The sequence below is a fragment of the Aspergillus welwitschiae genome, assembly GCF_003344945.1.
Source record: "Aspergillus welwitschiae strain CBS 139.54b unplaced genomic scaffold BDQ94scaffold_59, whole genome shotgun sequence".
NCBI classification, from domain to species: domain Eukaryota; kingdom Fungi; phylum Ascomycota; class Eurotiomycetes; order Eurotiales; family Aspergillaceae; genus Aspergillus; species Aspergillus welwitschiae.
Genome location: NW_020798753.1, coordinates 58,148 through 83,498, shown reverse-complemented (window position 1 = coordinate 83,498; position 25,351 = coordinate 58,148). Strand labels below are relative to the sequence as shown.

The following is a 25,351-nucleotide window of genomic DNA, read 5'->3' as shown; positions in this document are numbered from 1 at the left end:
TAAAGAACTGCTAGGCGATGATCTGCCGTATTAGAGGCCTCATGATTGGCCCGCTATGGTCGACCTCCGTAGTCACGGTATTGCACCGGTATTGACGGTATCTTATCGAACACCGGTTCAAGCTCCCTCTCCCGCGGGCGGTGGTTTTCTTTCGGCAGAAAGTATCAACCTCGATGCGAAGTCGCCGATATACAACAACTACAGGCTCAAACCATCATTGCTCAGCGAGCAAGCAGCAAACCCCCAGACCCGTACACACGCTTTTTCGCTGTTTGCGACAAACGTTTCAAAGCGATTCTGCGTACTTCTCATAGAACGATGGCGCCTGCAAGTGCCCAGATTCCGAACATCCCCCCTATTAAAGATGCTATATATTTCCATAGCAACAAGTTCCCATATCTTGCAAGGCTGACCAATGCGTCTCTATATACAGCGAGGCTTTACCAATCCCACTCCCAAGGTGCGATTCAGGGCTTAGATTAATGAGTTTCAGAGATATGAAGACTCGTGCTTCCAGGCTAACTAAGGACCACCGCATCTCAAACTAGACCGAATCTGCGCGTTCCGCTCTGAGCTCCTTCACCTGCACGCTCTGCAACAAGTCCTATTCTCGCCATCCAGAATATGAGGCTCATATTTCTTCATATGACCATCAACACCGCAAGCGTCTTCAAGACCTCAAACAATTATCTCGGGACCCCAATGCCGCCGAGAAGGCCAGAAGAGCCGAACGGAAGGCTGACGCCGAGGCCGGGTTAAGGGTCCTCGACACCCCCAAAGCTGCCTCATTATCGACTACGGGAACTGGATCTGGAGTAGGGAGCAGTACGGGAGGTGGGGGAGGGTTCAAAAAGGGGGGGTTCAAAAGTTCCTTTACCACTGTCAAAGGACCTGTGGCTCCTGCTGCTCCCACGAAGAAAAACGTCCTAGGCGGTGACGATGAAGACAGTGAACTTCCAGAAGCAGATGATGAGAGTCTGCGGCGCGCTCGGAGCCAATCGTCAAAGCGCGAAAACATGCAGGTTGATCAGGCGGAGAGCGATACAGATGAAGAATACGACCGGAATAGAGGCATGAATGGGGGGTATTACAATCCTCGAAATCCCACCGGTTGTTCCCCTGCATGCGCTGGTGCTAGGAACGTTCCCTTAGAGACATCCTTTATCTGAAGGAGCACCACGCGGAGCACAGTACGGATATGGCGATCACAACGACTATGTGCTGTGACGTCAAATGGCCGATCACTATCCCTGTTTCCTTTCCTCAAGACTTGATGAGACCATTACGTATGTGGAGAATGCTATCCAGAAGCAAGACATTACAGGCATGGAGGTAGCTTTCAACCGTCTTTCTCCTATGCCGAAGTCGATCACCTGGGAATAGCAACTGCACCGGAGGAGCAAGCCCAAATTCACTGCGGGCTCGTTCGTGGTGGCATACGCCAAACATGAGCAAAGCCAGATGCGATTTTAAGATGTTACGAAAGAATACAACCATGCCCGAGCACATTAGCTTCTCTAAGAATGCAGAATAACGTTGATTGTGTTGTATAGTCGTACAAGATCAGGAAAGTGGGAGAACGAGGTAATATGAGGAAATAGGAGAAATGGCTGTAACAATGATAGGGTACTAGACACATGATTTTATTAATTCAGATTTTCTTCACCGTCGGTTCATACACAACGGCTCATCCTTTACAGGCGCAACAGCTTGGCAGCCTGGCTGACAATGGTGTCCTCCTGGGGGAAGCTCATGTTCTCGAGACCAACGGCGTAGGGGGTGGGGACCTCGGCGCCAGTGACACGGACGGCAGGAGCAGTCAGGTAGTCGAAACCGTACTCCATGGAGAGAGCGAGGATCTCAGAGGAGACACCGAACATGGGGAAACCGGACTCGACGCACATGATGCGACCAGTCTTCTTGAGCGACTGGATGATGGTCTCAACGTCGAGGGGCTTGACGGAACGAAGGTTGATGACCTCAGCGTCAACACCGTACTTCTGCTTGAGCTGGGCAGCAGCGTTGAGCGACTGTCCAACGCAGCGGGAGAGGGTGACAATGGTCAAGTCCTTTCCGGGGCGCTCAATTTTGGCCTTGCCAATAGGAAGAACAAAGTCATCCTTCTGAGCGGCCTCGCTCATAGGGAAAGCCTGACCGTACAGCAGCCTATGCAATTATTGTCAGGTTCAAAAACATTCCACAAATACTCCGATACTTCCACGGGGGCCACGTACTCGTTCTCAAGAACAACGACGGGGTTAGGATCGCGAATGGCAGCCTTCAACAGACCCTTGGCATCCTCCGAGCTCCAGGGAGCGACAACCTTCAGACCAGGGATACTGCCGTACCAAGCGGAGTAGTCCTGGGAGTGCTGGGCGGCAACACCAGCGGCGAAACCGTTCGGTCCACGGAAGGTGATGTTGCAGGGCTGGATACCACCAGACATGTAGTGGGTCTTGGCAGCAGAGTTGATGATCTGATCGATAGCCTGCATGGCGAAGTTGAAGGTCATGAACTCGCACTAAATATCGGGCAGCAAGTCTTAGTATACTGTGCACTTTGCATCTGATGAACCTTAAATATCCAAAGGGATATACAAAGGTCACAAATCGGGGAACTCACAATGGGGTGCAGTCCAGCAAGAGCAGCACCGACGGCGAGACCACAGAAACCGGCTTCCGTGATGGGGGTGTCAATAACCCGCTTGGGACCGAAGCGGTCCAACAGACCCCTCGTTACCTTGTAACTATAGAAGGAGAGCGAATTCAGATATGCGATCCATGGACTGCAGCCAATTCACACGGGGGACAGGGTGCCATACGCTCCGTTGTACTGCGCAACCTCCTCTCCAAGAATGAAAGTCTTCTTGTTGCTCTCCAGCTCCTCGGCGAGCGCCTCGTTCAGAGCATCACGGACAGTGACCTCCTTGGTTCCAGATTCCGTAGCATATCCCCGGAAGCGAAGAATTGAGGGCGCGCATGCGGTCTGAGGGCGAAGGGGAGCCGAAGTAAGGCGCGAAGAAAGCAGACGAGCTGCTGGGCGGAAAAGTCGGGGAGCAGCCATGGCCGGACTGTGAGATATATAATATAAGAAGAAGAAGAAGAAGAAGGGGGAGAAGAAAAAGCAAGAGTAAAGGAAAGGAGAATTACTTCGCGGAAATACCGGTCTGTTAGACAATTGGTATCAAAGGAAGAAAGAACAGCCGATGGGGAGGCTCGTCACTCTTTTTCGGGGGTTCGGGGAATCTTTTTCGTCGACGAGGTTTCGGCGGAAGGTTGGTTTTTGGTGAGAAGCTTCGAAGGGACTTGTTGGGCTTAGCGCTGACTAAGCCGTGTTGCGGTTTTGCTCTTTCCTGACGGTCTCACCGGTCGCCTCCTTCCGTAGCCTCCGTTCTGTCTCTCCCTGGCGTCTCGTCGGGATCTTTCCCTCCGATAAGCACTTCTGGGTCCTCCTTCCTATCTATCTAGTATCTAAACTATCCCGTCTACTCCGGACTTAGTGCCTATTCGTGATAAGCTTGGTGTCGGTGCGTAAACCATCAAGGTACTTACTTATTCATCTACCACCACGGTTGTTGCCTGGCTAACTGATATAACTCTCTTTCCATCCTTCTCGTATTTAGAGAGAGAGAGAGAGAGTCCACTTGCGCGTGTCATTCGTTACGTTACTGCTCGTTGTCAATCAGTACTACTGCTTCGTATTTAGATATTCAATCCACTATATCTGCTACTATTTCCGTCAATAACGTCCCCGACGGAGCATGAGCATGAGCATGTCCAGCAACTACTATCTGCTCTTCTCTGCATCCGTGACCTTCCTTCTTTTCTTTCTGTCCCCCTTCGTCCGTGCTGTACAACCGACCGCGCCCGAGCCTATCGAGGCTCCTTTGCGTGACCTGAAATGGGGCCAGCTCAATTTTCTTCACACCACAGATACTCATGGCTGGCTAGCTGGTCATTTACAAGAGTATGGCGCTGAAGTCTTCTTCGGAGCCATTTCCAGGCCTTACTGATTTCCGATCCCTTATAGACCCTCGTACTCCGCTGACTGGGGTGACTATATCTCCTTTGCTACCCGCATGCGCGAGAAAGCAGAGTCTATGGGTGTGGATCTACTAGTCATTGATACCGGCGATAGAGTAGAAGGAAATGGACTTTACGACTCATCGGATCCCAAAGGCATCTACATCTCTAAAATTCTGCGAGAGCAGCATATCGACCTGATGTCATCGGGCAATCATGAGTTGTATAAGGAATCCACAGCTTCAGCCGAGTTCTTTACCACTACACTCAATTTCGCCGGACATTATCTTGCATCAAACATCGACTTCTATGACCCACGGACAAACGCATTCAGGCCATTGGCACCTCGCTTCACGAAGATCGTCACCAAGCAATTGGGCATCCGCATAGTGGCCTTTGGATTTCTCTTCGATTTCAAAGGAAATGCTAACAACACCGTCGTGCGGCCTGTGGGTGAGACAATCAAGGAGGCGTGGTTTCAGGAAGCTATCAGGGACCACGAGGTGGACCTCTTTTTGGTAATCGGCCATGCCCCCGTACACTCGGAAGAGTATTGGGACATATGGCGAGAAATCAGGTCGCTTCGCTGGAGTACACCCATCCAATTCTTTGGCGGCCATTACCACATCCGTGATTACGCAAAGTATGATCGTATGTCCTACGGCTTGGCCAGCGGTCGCTTCATGGAAACGATCGGTTTTATGTCCATTAGTGGCCTCTCTACCCACCGTCAGCCCGGACAGTCCGCCTTAGCGTCTTCCCTTTGGCCATGGGACCGTTTCCATTTCAATCGGAAATATATCGATAACAACTTATTGTCATTCTATCATCACACTGGCCTGAATGAGACCACATTCCCCACGGAACATGGACAAAACGTATCCCGACTCATTCAAGAATCCCGAAGCGCTCTTCAGCTGGATGAAGTGTACGGGTGTGCCCCACACGATCTCTTTATGTCCCGAGCAAAATATCCAGGTGAGGGTAATATTTATACCTGGCTGGAGACAGAAGTGCTACCCCTATCCGTGAGAGATGTATCTCGTGCTGGGAAGCCAGCAGTTGTTATAGTCAACACCGGTGCCATCCGCTTCGACATCTTTAAGGGCCCTTTTACAAAGGATAATACATATATCGTCTCCCCATTCACAAGCGGCTTCCGTTATGTGAAAGATATCCCTTACTCCCGAGCCTACTATCTCGCCGATGTGCTAAATAGGGGACCGGGAATCTTGACTGAGGGCCCCCAATTAGACAAGTTGACTTGGCAGCTTGCTCCCCCGGAGCAATCAGCGTATACCCGTGGTGTATTTGGCAACAGTGGTGGCCGATCAAGCGCTGGCTTCCTTACCAACCAAGTCCCGTTCCTGAGTAGTGGATATGCTGAGCCTGACTTAATTCCCGGGTACACTACCCATGATGATGGAGGCAATGATGGTGATGACACCATTCACTCGCCGATCGACTTCTTCCGGGTGCCGAATGTTATCAGGGGAACACCTCGTTGGGATGCATCTGAACCCCCGGAAACAGTAGACCTGGTCTATATTGATTTCATTGAGTCTAACGTGGCTGCAGTGGCCCCATTCGCGGGAATTAATGCAGATTTTTCTCGCGACAGCGACGTCTATATGCCAAACACAACATTGACTGGCTTGATAATGGACTGGATAAAAGGCAACTGGCCCTGCGAGGAGGTATGAGCGTTCACCGCGAATCGCCTTTAAGTTGGTGGCTGGCGTGTACATGCAAATTGTGCTAGACGACCAATGGGCTACTATTCTCTTAGATGTGTTCTTACTATTGAGCGCACAAGCAATGAAACTAGCTGAGTTCTAGATAGAGAATACTAGTTGGTATGTTGGGGTTTCCCACTTGACTGGCAGAAATAGCCATGGATAAAATATAGTAGCTATCCATCAACCGAAGTCGTTCGACAGCCAAGAAAGCGTACTGTACAGATTCAGATTAACCGGAACTCCCGAGTTTGAAGATTAGCTTTCACCTAGTTCATTCCTGTTCCTCGTACCTGAGCAAGCCCTTGCCGCTGCGGTAACCGCTGAGGGTTTCCTGCACGCCTGCTACGAGCTCGGAGCCCTCCGTGTCCCACTTCCATTTGAACTCCTCAACGGGAATATCCTTAAATCTACCAGCCCGTGTCAGCTGCAATACATCATTGATGGTATTTTCCTTCAGCTGTGGATTCTTGTCACCCCATTTGCTGACCCAGAAGCCATCGAAAACGAGGTTCTTGAAGATCAACAATCCCGACGGCAGAGAAACTGGCTGCTTCGACATGGCCCCATAGGTGACCAGATGCGAACCTGGTGCGAGTGTTTTTGCCAGTGCGGTGGCACTCTTTCCACCCACACAGTTCAAAGCGAGGCGGATGGGCTCCTGCCCCTTGCGCGTGAGCTCATGTACAACGTTCCTGAATTCGCCTGAAAGCAATTCGGCCTCTGTGACTACCGCAGTCGCACCGAGATCTGTAAGTTCTTTCTTCAGAGCCTCTGTCTCCTCTGGAGTCTTCCGTTCCCGGACGACGTTGAGGGTCTTGATACCCCACTCTCGCGCAAGTTGAATAGCAGCGCGTCCAACACCGCTGTTTGCCCCGTTCTGGATCAACCAGTGTTCTCCAGCACGCATCCAGTCCCAGTCGCAGAAGTCTTTGATCATGCGGTAAGCTGTCACTGGGTTGACGCTAACAGTACTGATCTGAAGTGGGGTCAAGCCGTCCTTGTTTTCAATCTTGATTAACTGCGATTCATCCAGCTGAGCGTGAGTGCGCCAGGTGCCCTGTCCAGTCTGTTTCATGACAACCCAGTCACCCTTGCTGAGGGTTTTCACTCCAGAGCCGGTGGACAAGACCTCGAATGCGCCCTCATTTCCAGCGACAGCCGCCGGCTCCTGTGTACCGAGTGTCGATTGGAACGGTGGCTTGCTCGGGTATACACCCTGGATCTGATTCACGTCGGCAGGATTCAGCGGCGCAGCAAGCAGGCGAAGGTTGACTTGAGTACCATGAGGCGCGGAGATGGAGTGTTTGTGAAGCCTGGATGGCTGTCAGATGCCTCGTTCCCAAGTGCAATAGCCGGGTCACCGAAATACAGCATTGGACGCGGTGCGAAGACTTACTGCAGAACGTCCTTCGGCTCTCCGTAGCGCGAGTAGATGAGAGCCTTCGATTGCGTATACCCGTAGACTGAAATCCATCTTCTATCCCCAACCTGAGTATCAGGATATAATCCCCGCAATTGGCGCTTGCTCACTGAGGCTAATTGCGATGCAGCTCCGATTCTGAGGGAGCACGCAGTGTGGCTTCCGGAAGCCCTCACGGCAGACCGAATCATACCTCCAGAAATCATTGTAACCACGATATACTGGTATAGTCAAATGAACCTGGTGAAATGAGGGAGAAGATGAGGTTTTTACAACGATGCAGTCGCAAGGAAATTCCTGATGACGTCGTCCCTACAGCCCTCGGGCCGACGGAGGTGAAGACGCCGATTCGGGTATTCATTTTGGCCCTCTGGACTGAGTTCTGTCACCGGATGTTTACGGGCAATGATATAGTCAGATGCGAGAGATCTTGCTAGAAAGCTGATCGCATGCAATCTTGACTGTGCGGTAGTGATCTTGGTCCTTGTCTACTATGTCAAGTCCCTACTCAGCTGGAGCTGGAGCTTCTCGAGAAGCTCCTGAGCACTGGTATGGTATCGTACAGTATGATACTATGACGAGAGAACACTCACCGCCCTGTGTTGCTCACCGCCCGTGGGGATGTCCGCAGCATACAATTAATTGATCTCAGTTTCTAGAAGGCTTCCATTGCCTGGGTGGAACCCTTTTGTATACTGCTACAAAACCCAATGTCGCTCCTGCGGGAAGCCGAGAAGTGCTTGGCTAATCAGGGCTCTCATGCGGCTCTAAATGCGCTAATTACCACCCTACATCAGTCAGGACAATGGTTGGAACGTGTGAGAGATGCGGATGCGCGGCGCACCCGGGGTGAGTATGAAGGCTGCATTGAAACCAATCCTCGCTTTATTCAGAGCTGACCAACTCGCTTCGCCAAATAGGGACGCCTAAATCTGAGATAGATGGCCGGTTGGTTGCCGTCAAGGACAATATGTGCACACGCGACCTTCCAACAACATGCGCTTCAAACGCTCTGGACAAATTCGTCAGTCCGTTTAACGCGACAGTCGTTCAACAATTGGAGGATGCAGGCGCTGTCGTGGCCGGGAAAGCTAATCTCGACGAATTTGGAATGGGCTCCCACTCTATTCATTCAAACTTTGGCCCTGTCAGAAGCTCGCGCCGTGGCCAGGATGCAGAATACCTCTCAGCCGGTGGTAGTTCGGGTGGAAGTGCGGTTGCTGTTGCGACAGCCCAATGTTACGCGTATGTAACTCTCCAGATTAGCCTTGAATCATACGACGAGTAACGGTTTGGCTTAACATTGCTGGAACATTTACAGAGCGTTGGGAACTGATACAGGCGGCTCCGTGCGATTACCCGCAGCATATACGGGAACAGTCGGCTTCAAGCCTTCTTATGGGCTGGTCTCTCGCTGGGGAGTGGTTGCGTACGCTAATTCACTGGATACAGTCGGTGTACTGGGAAGGGACGTGGCCAGCGTTCGCCATGTCTTCGGTATGTCTTGATTATGTCGGAATTTCTCTCGTCTCTTTGCGTCTCGACTCACTAACTCGTGTTCGAAACATAGGCGTCGTGAACCAGCATGATTCACGCGATCCCACTAACCTTTCTCCCTCCAGTCGGTCACGGATAGACTCACATCTTAAAATGTCTGCTTTGGCATCTCGGACAAGTTCTCCTCTTAGGATAGGAGTCCCTCTCGAGTACAACATATCAGAGTTGTCTCCATCTGCGCGACATGCGTGGTCTCGCTCTCTGGCCTATTTGCAACGACAGGGCCATAGCATCCAAACGGTGTCCCTTCCAACGACCAAACTCGCCTTATCGGCATATTACGTACTCGCGCCTGCTGAGGCATCCTCAAACCTGGCCAAGTATGATGGCGTCAGGTACGGAAGCCGCCCCGAAGCACCAGACGGGAATGCATCATCAGAAAGTTATCTATATGCGAAAACACGAGGTGATGGGTTCGGCTCCGAAGTCAAAAGACGAATTTTGCTCGGGGCATTTAGCCTAAGCGCTGACGCTATGGATAACTACTTCATTCAAGCACAGCGGGTTCGCCGCCTTGTCCAACATGACTTCAACGCCGCGTTTAGGGCATGCCAGCCATTGATTTCCTCGCAACTTGGATCAAAGTCGGGTTCTGCAGACACCGGTGTAGATGTTCTCATTTGCCCGACAGCGCCATCATCACCACCACGCATTTCAAGCCTTATAGGACCTGATGCGACAACTTCGCCTTTGGAGGCATATACGAATGATGTATTTACTGTGCCTGCTAGTTTGGCAGGTCTTCCGGCTATATCTGTGCCGGTCACTACAGAAAATGCTGATGGCGCCGAGGATGGAGATCTGGCTGGAATCCAAGTAATTGGCCAATACGGTGATGATGAGCTTGTGTTAAAGGTTGCCGAGCTGCTCGAGGGCAGGCACCTATGAAAATTTTTGGTTCCCATAAACGCGGATACCCCAGACCCCGATTATAGATGTCTATATGTATACAGTTCAAAATAAATATAATAGAGAGATTGTGCGCCATTATCGCCAAGAGGTGTCGCTGTAGTTCGTATAAAAACCTTGCAATTTTGAGCAGGGCTCAGGATTCGGAGCGCAAAAGAGGGGACTATTGCAGACTAGCACATTATGTATATTTGTGCAGAGTTCGAAGTCGTAATATACTGTCTACTAGCCCCGTAATGTGCCTTTGTCACGAGTAGATCATTCCAACACCAACCACCCTGAGGCAAGGCCGGTGTAGTAGACTGGCTTAGGAATCCTAGGCCTAATCACGAAACCAGAGGCCGAGGCGTTGACGGTATGGCGTTCAAGACATTTCAACATCGCCATCCCCAGTTGACGTGTCGGGAATCGTATTCTGGGGTGCTTCTGGAACCGGGGCATTGGCGCGCGTGGCGTCCTCAAGCGCGGCCTGGCCTGGATCTAGGTCCATGACGCTTCCCGCTTCGTTGCCATTGCCAGCGGGATTAGCAGCAGACTCACTCTGGCCGTCCGCAACTGGAGGAATAGCAGACTCATAAGCCGCACTAACACCACCTTTCAACACCTCGGAGCCACCAACTGCCCCAGTTCCAGAGCCATCGATCTCTGCATTGTTGACAACGTTGCCGTCTACTCCGCCCCAGACGCACATTGCCTCAACCTCGTCCACGATATCGGCAACTATATCCTCAACTATTTGTTCGTTGAAGCGTTCGCCGATGCCCCGGACTGGCTCGCCGTTGTCCGTATGAGATGGTGGCCCCACCCACCATGGCCCGTCAAAGCGGCATTCAACCGCCCCTCCGCCGTAGCAGCTGACAGCAGGATAATAACCGATCATTCCGTCATCTGCATTCTCGCGCTCGCCGATGCCCAAGTTGTTTGTGCCATTGGCGAGTCGGCTGGCCGGTGGTAAGAAAGCATACAGTTCTTCAAAAGGAGTGCCCATCTTTACACCGTTCTTGTATATTGTGATGCTTGAACCGGGTAACGTTCGCAAAGATGCATCCTCGGCATTGAACGGAGATGGAGGCCCAAACGTAGGGGTTTCTTTGAGATTGAATGCGTAGTCGCGTAGCTGTTTTGTTGGAAACACGTTCGACTGTTGCCAACAAAAGTCTGATTTGTAGTGGAAAGGAATGCGGTCACGAACTATATTCGTGACTGACGGGGCTTCTGAGCTTGGTGATGAGACCTCGCCATCTGCACTTGACTCATAAGTTCCCTCTACAACTTTCTTGTGGAGAGAGAGTGGCGGAAGGGTGATTAGAAGGCCGACAACGTCGCCCTCACGAATAGATTCGCCTTTTGGAAAAAAGTATTCACACCGCATCCGATTGACGACCTCACCATTCACATCACGGATACCGTAGCCATAACAGTCAACACCAACGTTGGCATCGAGGTCTGCCTCCCTTCGTGCAAAACCAAGACGCACATGCCCCCTGGACGGTAAGCCTCCATTGCTATTAGAAGAGGGAGCAGGCGAATTATTCACAACACCACTGATAATGCGCGCTTCGTAGTAATAGGATCCCTCGCGCGCGCAGACATTGGCGCGTGCCGTATGCCAAGGCTCATTAGAAGTAACTGCGAGAGCGTCCTTACTGAAGAGTATGGCAGCTGGAGAGTCTTCGAAACTAAATCGGGCGTGATAGGGCTGGACATCAGTCTGACGGTATTTGATATGCGGAAAGCTTGGATCAGCTATGGCGTAGCTATAACGAAACCCATTCTTATTGGTGAGCTTATCGACAATCTCAAAAAAGTCCCAGCTCTGACCGATAACGTCTGATGTTTTTCGGTTGACAAAGTTCAGCTGCCGGGGTTGTGGGGGTAACAGATCGGATGAGCGAGGCTCTGCCAACAGGAGAGGCCTTAGTATGCTGAGATCCGAGCTGGGAAGTGCAGTGTTTTGGACAGCAACTGCTCGCTTCTTCGGTGGCATGCTTTCCTGATCCAGACCCTTGGCCTCACGCTTTTTGCGGCTATCACGTTTGGTGCGTTTCGATTTCGATCCATCAGCTTGCGCAGGGGCATTACTAGTAGGTATGGGAGAAGATCTCGCATTAGAATCGGGTAAGGAGCCGGTGAAGAATGGTGTTCCTCCAGGAGGCAAGATCGGAGAGTTCAGGTTAGACGAGGGTGCAGAGGACCCAGCCGGTTGTGTGGAAGCCATTGTTATTTTGACCCAACTAGGGCAATGCTCAGTGTGAGAGCGTATAATCCGGAGTGATATCAGATATGATAGAAGTCAATGTGGAATACTTGTTTGTGGGAGCCCAACACGGTGTAATTTGCGCATATGATTCGGTATCAGCAACGACAGGGAAAGCCAGCTGGATATACTGCAACCACAGCTTTTTCGTATTGAATGTACAGGCCTCGGAGTGGAGCAACTCTATCAAGAGTACTAGAAGCCTTGGTATATGATGAGTGGAGGTGATGTTACAGTATCAAGGGTAACCCGGGGTCGCAATAATGCCTGTGGAAAAAGTCAAAGAAGGTCAGAATCACATGTGAAGCTAGTGAAATCCAGAGCTATCTTTGTATTCTCATCTTTGGGTTCACAGCTGATTCTCCAAGGGATGTTGAAGGTACCATATGTACTATGCCTGAACACCATATAGATAGTTGGAAATGAGGAACGCGGAAGTGGGTTCGGAGTGCCCTGGGACTCACCACAAGGGCTGCTGGTCAACACGACTTTGAACGAGCTCGTTGGATGTATGAAATGGGCCGCAATCAATTTTTGGACAGCTGTATAAGGTCAATTAGTTGTTGGTTGAACTCTCCTTGCAAGCTTCGCGGCCCCTCCTGCATCACATGTCTGTTGTTTATGCGCAAGTTGCATGCGACGAGCGGAAAGTAATCTTGCCGCCGATCTAAGGCGGTGAGCTACAATATTGCCGGCAGGTGTCGAGGGCCAAGTGGTGCCCCGGGATAAGAGGGGCAAAGGCGGTATAATGTATTATCCAATGATATATAGATTTCACAAAGCGGTGAGAATCGACTCCGCTTTGGCGACGCCAAAAAAAAGAGCTCGACAAAAATTTGAATCACATGACCTGGAAATTTACACACATTTTCGTGGAGGTTGATACCCGAGAGAGAGAGACGATCCACGCTCGCAGTGCCTATCATCCGGTGATTTGGTGGATTTGGTGCTAGCTGGGCCTTTTGGTATCATACAAATCTCGGACTAATATATACACATCCAAAGGGGCACCGTCACCATGCCCAAGGCAACATCCTCTCGCTCCGCCGCCGGCCGCCGGCACAATCCTCTAGCTGAGGATTATATGACTGCTGGTCATCTAAGAACTCAATCGGCCAAAAAGTCCAGTCGCAAGTCTCGTCAGGAAGATGAGCAAGAAGATGGGGAGCGCTTCGTTGATGCGAAGATGTCCCGGAAGATCCTGCAAATCGGACAGGAACTGGCTGATGAGGATGCTGAAGAACAAAGAGCCACAGCAGGCGCCGCTGCTGATAAGACGAACGCAGCCTTTGATTTTGAGTCTCGCCTGGAAGGCGATGAGGCCTTTTCCGATGACGAAAAATTCCAAGACGACCAATGGGACGACGATGAGGAAATTGAGGAAGTCGTATGTCACCGGACTGCACCAAAAATCTATGGGAACCCTTTTTGCTGATATGCCGAGTAGGAGGTTGACCCCGATGACCTTGATATGTTCAACAAGTTCATTCCTGCCGGCGACGAAGACCCGATATTTAACCCCAGTGGGCCCGAGGCCGAAGGTCAGACTAGGAACCTAGCCGATCTCATTCTGGAGAAGATCGCGGAACATGAAGCGAAGCAGGGCGGAGAGAGCGGCGGGCCCTTCATTCAGGGTGGTGGATTACCAGAAGATGCTGTTCAAATACCCGCGAAAGCGGTGGAGGTATATGAAAAGTGAGTATGGATTGCGCCGCGCAGCGATTCACGCAAGGCTAACAGAAAGATTAAAGGGTCGGCATGATACTTTCTCGCTACAAATCTGGACCTCTTCCGAAGCCCTTCAAGATCCTTCCTTCCGTGCCCAACTGGCCCACCCTTCTCGATATTACACGGCCGGAGTCTTGGACGGCCAATGCTGTCTATGCCGGTACCAGAATTTTCATTTCGTCGAAGCCAGCAGTCGCACAGGAGTTCATCTCGACAGTGCTCCTTGACCGTGTCCGGGAGGAAATTCATGAAACCAAGAAGCTCAACGTCCACACCTACAATGCGTTGAAGAAAGCGCTATACAAGCCCGCCTGTTTCTTCAAGGGCCTGCTCTTCCCCTTGGTTTCGAGCGGAACCTGCACACTACGAGAAGCTCACATTGTCTCTTCTGTCATTGCACGTGTCTCTATCCCGGTCTTGCACTCAGCTGCAGCATTACTCCGCATGTGTGATCTCGCTGCTGAACAGTCGTTGCGCTCCCTGGAAAGTACTGGTGCAGTGAATATGTTCATTCGCGTTTTTCTGGAGAAGAAGTATGCGCTTCCCTACAAGGTGATTGACGCCCTCGTTTTCCATTTCCTGCGCTTCCGTGCTACCGACAATGATGCCATGATGACCGATGGATCCCGTGAAGCCAACAAGGTTTACAAGCTTCCTGTCCTTTGGCACCAGTCCCTGTTGGTGTTTGCGCAACGCTACCGCAATGATATCACCGAGGATCAGCGTGAGGCGCTTTTGGATTTGCTTTTGGTTCGTGGACACAAGGATATCGGACCCGAGGTCAGGCGGGAATTGCTTGCAGGCAGAGGACGGGGTGTGGTTGCACCGGATCCGGAGAACCAAGGTGCTATTGATGCCGGTGATGATACGATGGATGTCACGTTATAGACGAAATGATGCGGGACCGCGTTGAGAGTATAAACCGGGGGCCGAAACGAGGTGCCCCCTGGTGACTTCGAAAATTTGCATCTTGCTATGGATTCAATCACGACTCGTGACCGGCATGGGCGTTATCTTTGGGCTATTGATTTGATACATCCATTTCTTTTGTTTCTTAGGCACATATTATTCCCACGGTTACACATGAGTTTGATAGCTAGCTGCTCTCACTTGATGAGCACAGTAAAAGAAAGAAAGATAAGATTCAACCCTACTCTTGGATAGGAAAAGAGGAGAGTTGGAAAGAAAAGGTTGTTAGTCACGTATAACATTGTTCTCATAAGCGCATGCCATAATTCATACACCATCCATTCCTACGTTCCGACGGAGTGCAACAAAGCGCGAAGGGGGCGGCCCCCAACCTGACAGGGCTAGTGCATGTATGACTTCTAGAAGCGTTATTAATTAACGACGGGGATGCTTTTTGCTCCCTCTCCCACACCCTCTCTGTCTCTCAATCAAGTGTCTATATTGCGTCGGAGCTAATATTAATATAACGCCGAAGGGAGACCGTCGGACTTTAATTATTGAGATATCGGACCATGGGCCTAGTGGTAGATAGTACGTATTCTGTCCTGTGTATGCGCAATAATTTACTCCGTCGAGGGAGACCCCCGTGTTTCTGGTACATTCCACCCGCTAACCCAGTCGGTCAAGGAATGCGGGAAATTCAACAGATAGCAGTTCCAGACTCCAAAGGGAGGTCTCGACGGCCGGTGGCCTCCCTGCGCCCCTCTTGTGGTCTCAACTTGCAATCTTGCGGATCATACTCCGTAGATACTTGGTAGATGATTGCCGCACTTTACTCCATACCACTTTGTGCTAGTCCAATTCCCCACGGTGATTATTCTTCCGATGCTGCCTGTGCCATTTTTATCTCCCGCACTGCCTCTCCTTGAACAACCCCCGCCGATGTCTTACTTCGTCTGGCAATTAAATCCGTAAGCTTAGTAGTATTCTGTCTGCATTACAACCTTTGCTTTCTCTCTTTTTTTTTTTTTTGTGTGTGTATAATCTTACTGAATATACAGTTCCAATAGTAACAAACTGTTTCCGATCGGTAAGGCTTTGTTTTTTTCATTGATGTTATCATTACCATTCATGTGTGAACGCGTCTGGACTCTCTTATTGTGCACTCCTTTTGAGTGTGGCATCCAGGGCTGGGTTGAAGAGTCTCCAGGGGGCAAAGAGCGTGAGTGGCGTAGTTCATTGGGTGACAGACAAAGTGAATTCGTGGAATTAGATCCACCGTGGCGCCATTCTTAGACTCGGGGAGGGGGGTTCCACCTTGAGAACGAGACTTGTCGCAGGTAGAGAGGGTTTTGAGACGGAAGGTGTGTAGATGGGGCCAGAAGGGGGCTTTCCACTATTGTGGCAGGGGGAAACACACTTGGGGTTCTCCCTTCGCAGTCCCTCCCTCTCAAGCATGCTTACTGTGTAAAGTTACTGGGAACCACGGTGCTTGGAGTAATTTACCGTACGGTCAATTGGGGCGCAAAGGGGCATATTCACCCAACCGGACGTTGCATAGGGGCGTAATAATGGGTCTGTAATGGTTACCGGAACTTGGCTGACGACGATGACTCCGCCCCCTTACTTGCAGGGAGGCGGCCTGATCTGACCACGTTGGCCTTTTAAAGAGTCGCTCACTCCCCCAGCTCTCACAGTCGATCAGGAAATCGTCCTCACTCCCATCTTTTTATTGTTCTATGGTTCTTAAGGACACCTGTCCTTCTTGGCCCTATCCTTCTTGTTGTCTGGTACACTTGACCTCAGGCACCACTTGGCCAGGCCTGGCCCCCCCAGCTTCCCCCGTTATGACACGGTGGCCTGTATTCCTGTGACACGGGCAAGCAGACGTCCTCCACAAGCTGTGTCGACCTACATCACCGTCCTCCCTTGCAGTGCGGTTAAGATAAGGCTCATAGTAAATCGATTGATCCACAATTAAAGATCAATCACCTGTCACGCTTGAAATGATGGAAGAAGCATTCTCTCCAGTCGACTCCCTCGCCGGCTCCCCGACGCCTGAGTTGCCATTGTTGACAGTGTCCCCGGCGGACACGTCGCTTGATGACTCGTCGGTACAGGCAGGGGAGACCAAGGCGGAAGAGAAGAAGCCTGTGAAGAAGAGAAAGTCATGGGGCCAGGAATTGCCAGTCCCGAAGACTAACTTGCCCCCAAGGTAAGACATCTATATCCATAATAGACTATGTATGTATGTACACGATGCTAATTCGACATAAAGGAAACGGGCCAAGACTGAAGATGAGAAAGAGCAACGTCGTATCGAGCGCGTTCTTCGCAATCGTGCGGCAGCACAAACATCACGCGAGCGCAAGAGGCTCGAAATGGAGAAGTTGGAAAATGAGAAGATTCAGATGGAACAGCAAAACCAGTTCCTTCTGCAACGACTATCCCAGATGGAAGCTGAGAACAATCGCTTAAACCAACAAGTCGCTCAACTATCTGCTGAGGTCCGGGGCTCCCGTGGCAACACTCCCAAGCCCGGCTCCCCCGTCTCAGCTTCTCCTACCCTAACTCCTACCCTATTCAAACAAGAACGCGACGAAATCCCTCTTGAACGGATTCCTTTCCCCACACCCTCTATCACCGACTACTCCCCTACCTTGAGGCCTTCCACTCTGGCTGAGTCCTCCGACGTGACACAACATCCTGCAGCGGTGTTGTGCGACCTGCAGTGTCCGTCGCTGGACTCGAAGGAGAAGGAAGTGCCCTCTCTCTCTTTGACGTCGGCTCAAACCCTGAACCTCACGCTGCCGATGATCTTGCAGCTCCTCTTTCTGACGATGACTTCCACCGCCTATTCAACGTTGATTCACCCGTTGGGTCAGATTCTTCAGTCCTTGAAGACGGGTTCGCCTTTGACGTTCTCGACGGAGGAGATCTATCAGCATTTCCATTTGATTCTATGGTTGATTTCGACCCCGAATCTGTTGGCTTCGAAGGCATCGAGCCGCCCCACGGTCTTCCGGATGAGACTTCTCGCCAGACTTCTAGCGTGCAACCCAGCCTTGGCGCGTCCACTTCGCGATGCGACGGGCAGGGCATTGCAGCTGGCTGTTAGCGAGCAGTTTCGCCAGGGAGATGCATCGGCTGTCGATGGTAACGGAGTCCAATGGAGCTGGGAGTCTTTGTTGACCTTGGCGTGGACGATAGACCTACTCGAACAGCCGGGACGACGCAAACGAATCTTGAGCGGTTTGAAATCAGCGAAAACTGGACGGCGAAGTAATATTGGCAAGTCTCAAAGGAGTACACGGAGTTCATGGAGTTCACGAAGCACCCAAGAGGCGTTGACGTCTCTCCTTATGGGCAAGCATAGTTGAGGTTCCGGCTGTAAATTATCATAAATCCTTATAATTTTATTCTAGATTTCAATACAGCAGTTGATTGTCTGCTCATCATCCTTCTTTCGCTTTTTTGACCGACAGACCATGAGCAGGTTAATTTCAAATCCCGTTGGATTTGCAAGCAGCTGGGTTCTATAGTAGTGTAGTTACCACATCGGTTCTTTAGGCATCAGCGGTAAGACTTTACTACCATTATTGTCAATTGTCGTCGGCATGCAGGTTGGAGTGGCACCTCCGCGCGCAGCGGATACGGCAATCGGGATGACGTTGCCACGCAGTCCCCCGCCCTCCCATCTAGACTGTCTGTCCGATCGGGGCTGGATGTTGCCTCCCGCTCCGTATCTTTTGACCCCAACCTTCCTAACTCTCTCATGCGCCCAAGCCTCACTTTCTGCTTAGATACCCTCTCGCGCCCTCTCCAGTTTCTTTGTCACCATGGTTCGGAAGGACCCTATCTTTGAAGCCCGCACCAATGTCAAGGTAGGCGGTGCCCCATTATTCCCCCTCTCTGCGGCAACGTTTCAGCGTCTGCCCGTTTACGAGCGCACCCTTGGTTTGAATTATCATCAGTTGACTAACGTTATCATTGTCCTGCATTTAGCTACACTCTAATCGACTGAAAAAGGAGGCCGCCCGTGCTGAAGCGACCTTCAAATCCGAGAAGGCCAAGGCTGATAAGGCCATGAAAAACCGCGAATTTCAGATCGCCCGCATTCATGCCGCTTCTGCCGTACGAGAGAAGCGCAGACAGGTGACCCTCAAGGCGGAGGCTGCCCGAGCAGATGTCATCATCAACGAGCTCAAGGCTGCGCAGAGCACTCGGGACACATCTCGAACACTAGCGTTGGCATCACGGGGCTTGGATGCTGCTTCCAAGAGTGTAAATCTTGAGAGCTTGGTTTCCCATGCGAACAATTTCCTGGCGCGCTCTGAAGATTTCAAGATTGCTAGCAGTGCGATCGAGGATGTTGCACAAGGGGTCTCTTTGCAGGAGAATGGCGCAGAGGGTGAAGCCGATGTGGATCGCTTGATGGAGCAACTTGCTGATGACGCTGGGGTGGATCTCCGGATGGCTTTGGAGCAGGATGCTGCTGCTGCTCCTAAGGAGGAGGTAAAGGCTCCTAAACAGGTCGACACTGAACTTGAGGATGGGTTGGATGCTAGGCTACGCGCTCTCAGGGCAACCAACTGAATTTCACCTACTTCGTTTCTATTGTCTTCTAGTGTCACGTTCACTTTGGCATTATCTGTTGATATTCTTTCGGTTTCGGCGAACGATAGGAGTAACTAACAGCGCGTTGGGTATATGCTGGGTCGAGGTCTAGTTGCTTTACATGATTTGTTGGTCCTCGCAATCTCTTTCATTACATCCCTGTGAAAATCGCACTTGCTGCATACATCCATAGCCATGCATTTGAAGGATATCCAATGGTCAATCTTACAGGAGAGACGCACTTTTTCTCTGCACAGACACTGTTCGAGTGGTCTATATACCGGCTTCACCTATATTGTCATTTTGGCCTCTCTCTCGAATTGGTACGTTCTCTTAGTTACGTGCTCTATATTCTGTCCATCAATGATTATGGGGGCATGGCTATAAAGAGATTACATGCCTGAGACATATGACGTTTAATTTATATTCCATACGCTCATCTCGGGAGACTATCGTCGATATTAGGCAAGTTTTTCTGAACGTAGTGACACAGACAATTTGTATTAATACGGCATCTTGTCTAGCTGTGTACTGAAGAATTCTCAATAGGCGCAACATGATACTTCATTACCCCTTCGTAGCTGTATTAGGCTGATAGAGCTTAAATCAAAGGCCCTCTTCAACGAGCAAGCCCGGCTAGCTCAATCGGTAGAGCGTGAGACTCTTAATCTCAAGGCTGCGGGTTCGAGCCCCGCGTTGGGCTTTCTTTTTCTTTTTTTTTTCCCATCGCAAAGTCAGTCTGTCAGTCAACTCACCACCACCCGGCTAACAAACATAACTTAATCTTCCTTTTTCTTCTCCCGCCCATCTTTTTTGCTAGGCCTGTACCTTGTGCTGCCGATCCAGTCGACCTTTCGTAGGTATCATTTTACAGTGCTAGCATAGCTGAGACGCTTTTCCGAAGCCACGGCCGTTGCCTTCCGGATGTTGTTCCGCCGCTGTCTATAAATGCTGCGTACAATATGTTTCGGTGATCGTCAACCATCAGCCACTGAAAACAACTTTTGATGACTCGGTATGTTTCCTAGGTCCAGCCACGAACGCCGCGACAGCGAAAAAGATATACCTGAAAAATACAAGGCTGCATGAACTAACTCTCGTAACAGGCAATGGATAGTTCCGCTGCGTTGGATCCCAACAAAGCATCTCAGGGTCGACAAGCCGCCTGCTTGAACTGTAGGAAAAGCAAGGTCCGCTGCAACCGAGGCCAAGATGATGCGTCGTGTAGCAGATGCAAACAGGCCAATGTTGAATGCATCATACCCAGCCACCATGTCGGTAGACAGAAAGGGGTCAAAAAGTACGCGCTAAACGCATTGATCTTCCGAGGACCCCAAGCTGACATGGTGAAAACCAGCAAACGCAAAGGCCTTGAAAAAGCATTACATCAGATTGAACAGGCCATCAAGAGACCGAGAAGCAATGCATCCGGGTCCGAGGCGGCCCAAAAGCTCATATCAGACCTTCAAGAGATGCTCAGCAATACACGAGAACAGCAGTTACACAGTGAGGCAGACGACCAGTCCGAGGATCGGTCCTATACATACCATTCGCCCCGGGATAACAATTTCGGCGATAATCTCTCCCTAGATGATGCAGAGAATCCTTTACAACTACTTGCACGTGCCTCCGATCTACAGCTATCGCCGAATGAGGCGCGTGATGCACACAGATGGCCACCTTCAACATTTCCCCAACCTACAGGCATGCTGCCGAGTAGCACCGAGGGAAGCGACCCTGCCGCGCAATCATATTTTGTTCCCATCCGGGCAAATCTGGATGTTGGCCCAGATATAGACCCCGTTGACATTGGTCTTGTGACTCCAAGTGAAGCCGAATCGCTTTTCTCTTTGTATGTCCAATGTTGCGTACTTAGATTCGTGGCTACCTGGCTTACCATTGATGCTAGCTTTTATCAGAACCTCGCACATACTCGATGGGGCCTAGACCCTCTGGTACACACCGTCTCGTTTGTGCGGACCCAGTCTGCATTTCTATTCACCTCTATCATGGCCGCGGCTGCATTGTTCCTGCCATCTGCTACAGCACTGTCGAAGCGGCTTTCTCGACATTGCAAGTCCCTGGCCCATAATGTCATTGCCCGACGCCACAGATCGGTTGAGATCGTCTTAGCCTTCATGGTAAATGTTCCATGGATGGAGCCAGGTAGTTGCCTGGGGGATGACGATACATGTTCCTACATTGCCATGGCTCTAGCTGTTGCTTTAGATCTCTCGTTGAACAAGATTGTGCTTCCATCAACTAGCTTCGAGCATAGCCTTCTCAGAAGACTCGCTAAGGCCGAAACTATCGATGCAAAGAGAGCCCTATACATGGACCGATTTGATGGCATAGAACCGAACTCTGCATGGGGCCGAAGACTTCTCCGACGGCGAGAGAGAACGTGGATAGCGCTGTTTGTTCTCGAAAGAGGGTAGGCATATCACCAGAAGCTCTGCTATTGCCTGTCTAACTTCATCTTGCAGTGTATGTTTAGCTCGCGGGCGAAGCTATACAGTCCCTTCAACAGCCCTTATAAACTATTGTGATAAGTGGCACGTATCCGATTTTGCAGACTCACGTGATGGTCCGATGAATTCAATGGCTGTGCTCAGGAGGAATTTGGTAAGTACACTGGCGGTCTCATGCGTACGGAAGGACCTTTCTGACGGGAGCGTACAGGATGGCCTTTTCCTGAGAGTAAAAGCCAACTGCGACAGCCACCAGGTCGCAGATGCCGGGTCTGAGGTAGCGCAATCGTACGTGTGCATCCCACAAGTTGTTGACACGCGAATACTTACGCTGTCCCTAGGATCAAGAATATGATTGAAAGCTTCTACGACAAGTGGTATGAGATATGGGCGCCTGAGATTGGGGAAGGTCACTGTAAGTCCCTTGTAGAGGTGCAACAGGCTCGCATTAACCATTGTACATCCGGCTAACCTACACCAAGCACGCTCCCTTCCACCCTATGTTGAAATCCTTGTAACACATACGAGGCTATCGACATATGGTGGTGTTATCAACCATCCTACAGCACCTTTGGAAGTCAAGAGATTCTTCCGTGCTGCCGGCCTTTCTTCTGCGCTGAACGTTCTGAGAGCAGCTATACAAGGAGAGTCGCGATTGAAATCCATGCCGAATAACACTGTCATCATGATATCCTTTGCTGCATGCTCAGCACTTAGTCTCAGCGTGATGCCAGAAGACAGCAGGTCGAGTTTGGCGCCAAGTGTTCATAATTTGATCGAGGAAACTGCAGGTGTCCTTGAGCGTATTGGAGCTACTACCCGCCATAGAAATGGCGCCTCTGTTCTCTATGGGCGCTTCCTGAGAGCGCTTGTCAGACGCGCTCCTGTAAGCGCAGGCTCTCAGAACCTGAAGGTCGAAACGGGGCCGCTACAACCTCCGCCAGACTTGGATGGGTATTGCCCGGTGGCTTCCGGGACACAGCCATCCTCGATACCGACCTCTTTTATTTGGCCTGAACCACTCAGATTTTCTGCTATGTCTGATGACCAGATCATAGACGCGGTGAACCGAGCTGGCACCGCATTTGGGACAACTGTGCCCGATGTGCCACTGGATGACCTAATGACTTGGGACTGGTTCGATGTCGGAAATGCGGCAGATTTTGGCTTCTGAATGGAGGGGAGCAGATCGGTGGCTACGCGGATCGAGAAATGATCTCATTTCTGGTTCCGAGCCGAAAGGTCCTGGGAGCTCGGCCGCTCGGCGACTAGAAGTAGCGCCGAGTGCCGAGGGGCGCCGTTCTCAGCTTCCCATATTAACCAGCCTGGTTTTCCTGCTTTTCATGGCTTAGTAGCCTCTGCAACATTTTTCAATCGCGATTAATTCATCCTATAGCCACGAGGAAAATGGCAACCATTCGATTATCCGCGTTGGTCTTGTCACGAAGGTTGATTGTTCGTCCGCAATGCTATCGACGGTCGCAACTTTCTCCGAGCCTGTATGCGCCTCTCGCTACTAGTATCGGTAGCCGGGCCAGATACTCAACTTCTACACACGAGCAAGCTCCGCGGGCCCCGAAGATTGACCGTGCCGCTTCAAAGTTGTTCAAGGATGCGGATGCGGCCGTGGCAGATCTGAAGAGCGGGTCAATCATTCTTAGTTCAGGCTTTGGCCTATGTGGTGTCGCAGGTAAAGATATTCTTGGTATTGCCAGATAATACTACCAGTTTATTAACCCATGAATCTATTGCAGAAACATTGATCTCTGCGATACACCGCAGAGGGGCAGACAACTTGCACTCCTTGACGGCGGTTTCGAACAATGCTGGTCTCGCCGGGAAGGGCGGGCTGTCTACCCTAACGCAAGCGGGACAGGTCAATAGACTGATACTTTCCTACCTGGGAAACAACAAAGCTCTGGAGAAGAAATACTTGACGGGAAATATTGCCATCGAACTGTGTCCGCAAGGCAGTCTGGCCGAGCGACTACGTGCTGGAGGAGCTGGGATCCCCGCATTTTATACCCCCACGGGAGTTCGTGAGTTTTAGAGTTCTTGATCGCTAATGGATACATGATGTATCTTACTGACTTGTTCTTGGCAGACACTCTGCTTCAGAAGGGAGAGATTCCGGTGCGTGTAGACGAATCCGGGAAGGTGCTCGAGCGTGGCAAGCCCCGCGAGACAAGAGAGTTTAATGGCAAAACTTATATGATGGAGACTGCGCTCAATGGGGATGTGGCGATTCTCAGAGCGTGGAAGGTAGACGCTGCAGGAAATTGTGTTTTCCGGTAGGCAATTCTCGACGCTCTTTTATGTACGTTGGAATGCTAATGATGTGACATAGTTACACTACGAAGGCGTTCGGCCCCATCATGGCGAAGGCAGCAGCCCTTACTATCGTGGAAGCCGAGAACATTGTTCCCGTTGGCTCAATCGACCCTAACGATGTTGATCTACCGGGAATCTTCGTTGATAGAATCGTCCCCGCAACCGATGAAAAGCATATCGAAATCAAGAAATTGCGGTCTGACAAGGGTGACGATGCAAACAAAAAGGCAGAGGACGCTGCGACTGTCCTACGGAACCGAATCGCTAAGCGGGCTGCTCGGGAACTCAAGCAGGGTTACTATGTTAACCTCGGAGTTGGTAAGGTAGTCCCTTAAGTCATAAATGCTGCTCGATATTAATGACTTCCCAGGTATTCCCACACTTGCCCCCTCGTTTCTGCCCGAAGATGTGAAGGTTTGGATCCAATCTGAGAACGGTATCCTGGGCATGGTAAGCCAATAATTCCCGAAAGCAATATGGGAAAGGAAATTGACATATTTTCAAGGGCCCTTATCCGACAGAAGAGGAAGTTGATGCGTAAGTGTCCCTATGTCACTGGCCAGTTATCATTGATGTCTTGGGGCACTGGCTTACTCCAATCCAACAGGGATATCATCAATGCCGGCAAAGAGACTGTCACACTGGTCCCAGGCGCGGCCACTTTTGATAGCAGTGAGTCATTTGGGATGATCCGCGGCGGACATGTAGATGTTTCAATCTTGGGAGTACGTGATAAACCCTGTTCATGATCGGCAACCGGGTGACGGAAGCTGACTGGTCGAACAACACAGGCTTTGCAGGTCAGCGCGAACGGCGACCTGGCGAACTACATGATTCCCGGTAAGGTGTTCAAGGGAATGGGAGGAGCCATGGACTTGATCTCCAACCCCGAGAAGACCAAGATTGTGGTTGCCACCAGCCACACCGCCAAGGATGGATCACCGAAGATTGTGGACCAATGCAGCCTTCCTTTGACTGGCGCCAACTGTGTCAGCACGATTATCACCGAACTGGTAAGTGGGAAAGGTGCCCTAGCAGATGACGGCAATCAGTAAGAATTGCAGAAAGGAAAGAATGAACTAACAGCAGGCTATAGTGCGTCTTCCAGGTCGACCGGACCAAGGGTGAGCTTCTCTTGACGGAACTGGCTCCGGGTGTGGAGGTCGAGGAGATTCAGGACAAGACTGGGGCGAAGTTTTCGGTTGCGGAAAACCTGGAGATCATGGAATGAGTCGAGGCTGGATGTATATATAATGGACCCCTTTTTACCTCTTCCCTGTAAATTTACCTCTCGATTTTCTGAGTCGTCGCAGGTCTTCATCATCTTGATCTATACTATATAGCCAGGCAATGAACCACACCTATGATAGATTGATAGATTAATGATAACT

General features: G+C 50.8%; 12 protein-coding genes and 1 non-coding gene across 13 annotated transcripts; 9 read left to right on the top strand and 4 right to left on the bottom strand.

The window, feature by feature from the left end:
• Positions 1-218: 218 nt before the first annotated feature.
• Positions 219-1,503, top strand: BDQ94DRAFT_113352 (putative C2H2 finger domain protein). Its single transcript, XM_026763606.1, has 2 exons — positions 219-460; positions 549-1,503. The coding sequence occupies exons 1-2, from the start codon at positions 416-418 to the stop codon at positions 1,167-1,169; spliced, it is 666 nt and encodes a 221-aa protein (XP_026620492.1). The 5' UTR covers positions 219-415; the 3' UTR covers positions 1,170-1,503.
• A 191-nt stretch (positions 1,504-1,694) lies between these two features.
• BDQ94DRAFT_175629 (pyruvate dehydrogenase (acetyl-transferring) subunit E1 beta) lies at positions 1,695-3,063 on the bottom strand (the record flags this gene model as incomplete). Its single annotated transcript, XM_026772535.1, has 4 exons — positions 1,695-2,166; positions 2,235-2,521; positions 2,623-2,746; positions 2,801-3,063. The coding sequence occupies 4 exons, from the start codon at positions 3,061-3,063 to the stop codon at positions 1,695-1,697; spliced, it is 1,146 nt and encodes a 381-aa protein (XP_026620491.1).
• Positions 3,064-3,392: 329 nt separating this feature from the next.
• Positions 3,393-5,868, top strand: BDQ94DRAFT_153905 (Metallo-dependent phosphatase-like protein). Its single transcript, XM_026768209.1, has 2 exons — positions 3,393-3,966; positions 4,030-5,868. Exons 1-2 carry the CDS (start codon positions 3,761-3,763, stop codon positions 5,723-5,725), a joined length of 1,902 nt encoding a protein of 633 aa, XP_026620490.1. The 5' UTR covers positions 3,393-3,760; the 3' UTR covers positions 5,726-5,868.
• On the bottom strand, positions 5,869-7,462 carry BDQ94DRAFT_153904 (enoyl-[acyl-carrier-protein] reductase). Its single transcript, XM_026768208.1, has 2 exons — positions 7,158-7,462; positions 5,869-7,074 (listed from the first exon to the last, which is right to left on the bottom strand). Exons 1-2 carry the CDS (start codon positions 7,385-7,387, stop codon positions 6,033-6,035), a joined length of 1,272 nt encoding a protein of 423 aa, XP_026620489.1. The 5' UTR covers positions 7,388-7,462; the 3' UTR covers positions 5,869-6,032.
• A 429-nt stretch (positions 7,463-7,891) lies between these two features.
• BDQ94DRAFT_163609 (glutamyl-tRNA(Gln) amidotransferase subunit HER2) lies at positions 7,892-9,626 on the top strand (the record flags this gene model as incomplete). Its single annotated transcript, XM_026769776.1, has 4 exons — positions 7,892-8,030; positions 8,102-8,426; positions 8,503-8,678; positions 8,752-9,626. 4 exons carry the CDS (start codon positions 7,892-7,894, stop codon positions 9,624-9,626), a joined length of 1,515 nt encoding a protein of 504 aa, XP_026620488.1.
• A 192-nt stretch (positions 9,627-9,818) lies between these two features.
• On the bottom strand, positions 9,819-11,990 carry BDQ94DRAFT_113286 (SPRY domain-containing protein). Its single transcript, XM_026763605.1, has one exon. It carries the CDS (start codon positions 11,863-11,865, stop codon positions 10,012-10,014), a length of 1,854 nt encoding a protein of 617 aa, XP_026620487.1. The 5' UTR covers positions 11,866-11,990; the 3' UTR covers positions 9,819-10,011.
• Positions 11,991-12,922: 932 nt separating this feature from the next.
• BDQ94DRAFT_175624 (snoRNA-binding rRNA-processing protein ENP1) lies at positions 12,923-14,520 on the top strand (the record flags this gene model as incomplete). Its single annotated transcript, XM_026772534.1, has 3 exons — positions 12,923-13,291; positions 13,352-13,599; positions 13,656-14,520. The coding sequence occupies 3 exons, from the start codon at positions 12,923-12,925 to the stop codon at positions 14,518-14,520; spliced, it is 1,482 nt and encodes a 493-aa protein (XP_026620486.1).
• Positions 14,521-15,551: 1,031 nt separating this feature from the next.
• On the bottom strand, positions 15,552-16,231 carry BDQ94DRAFT_153899 (uncharacterized protein). Its single transcript, XM_026768207.1, has one exon. The coding sequence runs from the start codon at positions 15,997-15,999 to the stop codon at positions 15,811-15,813; it is 189 nt and encodes a 62-aa protein (XP_026620485.1). The 5' UTR covers positions 16,000-16,231; the 3' UTR covers positions 15,552-15,810.
• Positions 16,232-16,245: 14 nt separating this feature from the next.
• Positions 16,246-18,137, top strand: hacA (transcription factor HAC1; the record flags this gene model as incomplete). The annotated part of the gene is made up of 2 exons (XM_026768206.1): positions 16,246-16,756; positions 16,820-18,137. Coding segments are annotated over exons 1-2 (1,307 nt in total), but the record flags the coding sequence as incomplete, so codon positions are not given.
• Positions 18,138-18,254: 117 nt separating this feature from the next.
• On the top strand, positions 18,255-19,645 carry BDQ94DRAFT_153896 (putative SNF7 family protein Fti1/Did2). Its single transcript, XM_026768205.1, has 2 exons — positions 18,255-18,425; positions 18,547-19,645. Exons 1-2 carry the CDS (start codon positions 18,381-18,383, stop codon positions 19,135-19,137), a joined length of 636 nt encoding a protein of 211 aa, XP_026620483.1. The 5' UTR covers positions 18,255-18,380; the 3' UTR covers positions 19,138-19,645.
• A 143-nt stretch (positions 19,646-19,788) lies between these two features.
• BDQ94DRAFT_t256 lies at positions 19,789-19,861 on the top strand. Its single transcript has one exon. It is a non-coding gene; the product is annotated as a tRNA-Lys (tRNA).
• Positions 19,862-20,267: 406 nt separating this feature from the next.
• Positions 20,268-22,803, top strand: BDQ94DRAFT_163604 (uncharacterized protein; the record flags this gene model as incomplete). The annotated part of the gene is made up of 7 exons (XM_026769775.1): positions 20,268-20,458; positions 20,516-21,010; positions 21,068-21,592; positions 21,645-21,783; positions 21,841-21,917; positions 21,971-22,044; positions 22,112-22,803. The coding sequence occupies 7 exons, from the start codon at positions 20,268-20,270 to the stop codon at positions 22,801-22,803; spliced, it is 2,193 nt and encodes a 730-aa protein (XP_026620482.1).
• Positions 22,423-25,319, top strand: BDQ94DRAFT_153892 (3-oxoacid CoA-transferase). Its single transcript, XM_026768204.1, has 9 exons — positions 22,423-23,319; positions 23,384-23,668; positions 23,734-23,920; positions 23,977-24,278; positions 24,331-24,410; positions 24,466-24,497; positions 24,568-24,685; positions 24,752-24,973; positions 25,057-25,319. Exons 1-9 carry the CDS (start codon positions 23,037-23,039, stop codon positions 25,189-25,191), a joined length of 1,644 nt encoding a protein of 547 aa, XP_026620481.1. The 5' UTR covers positions 22,423-23,036; the 3' UTR covers positions 25,192-25,319.
• Positions 25,320-25,351: the final 32 nt, after the last annotated feature.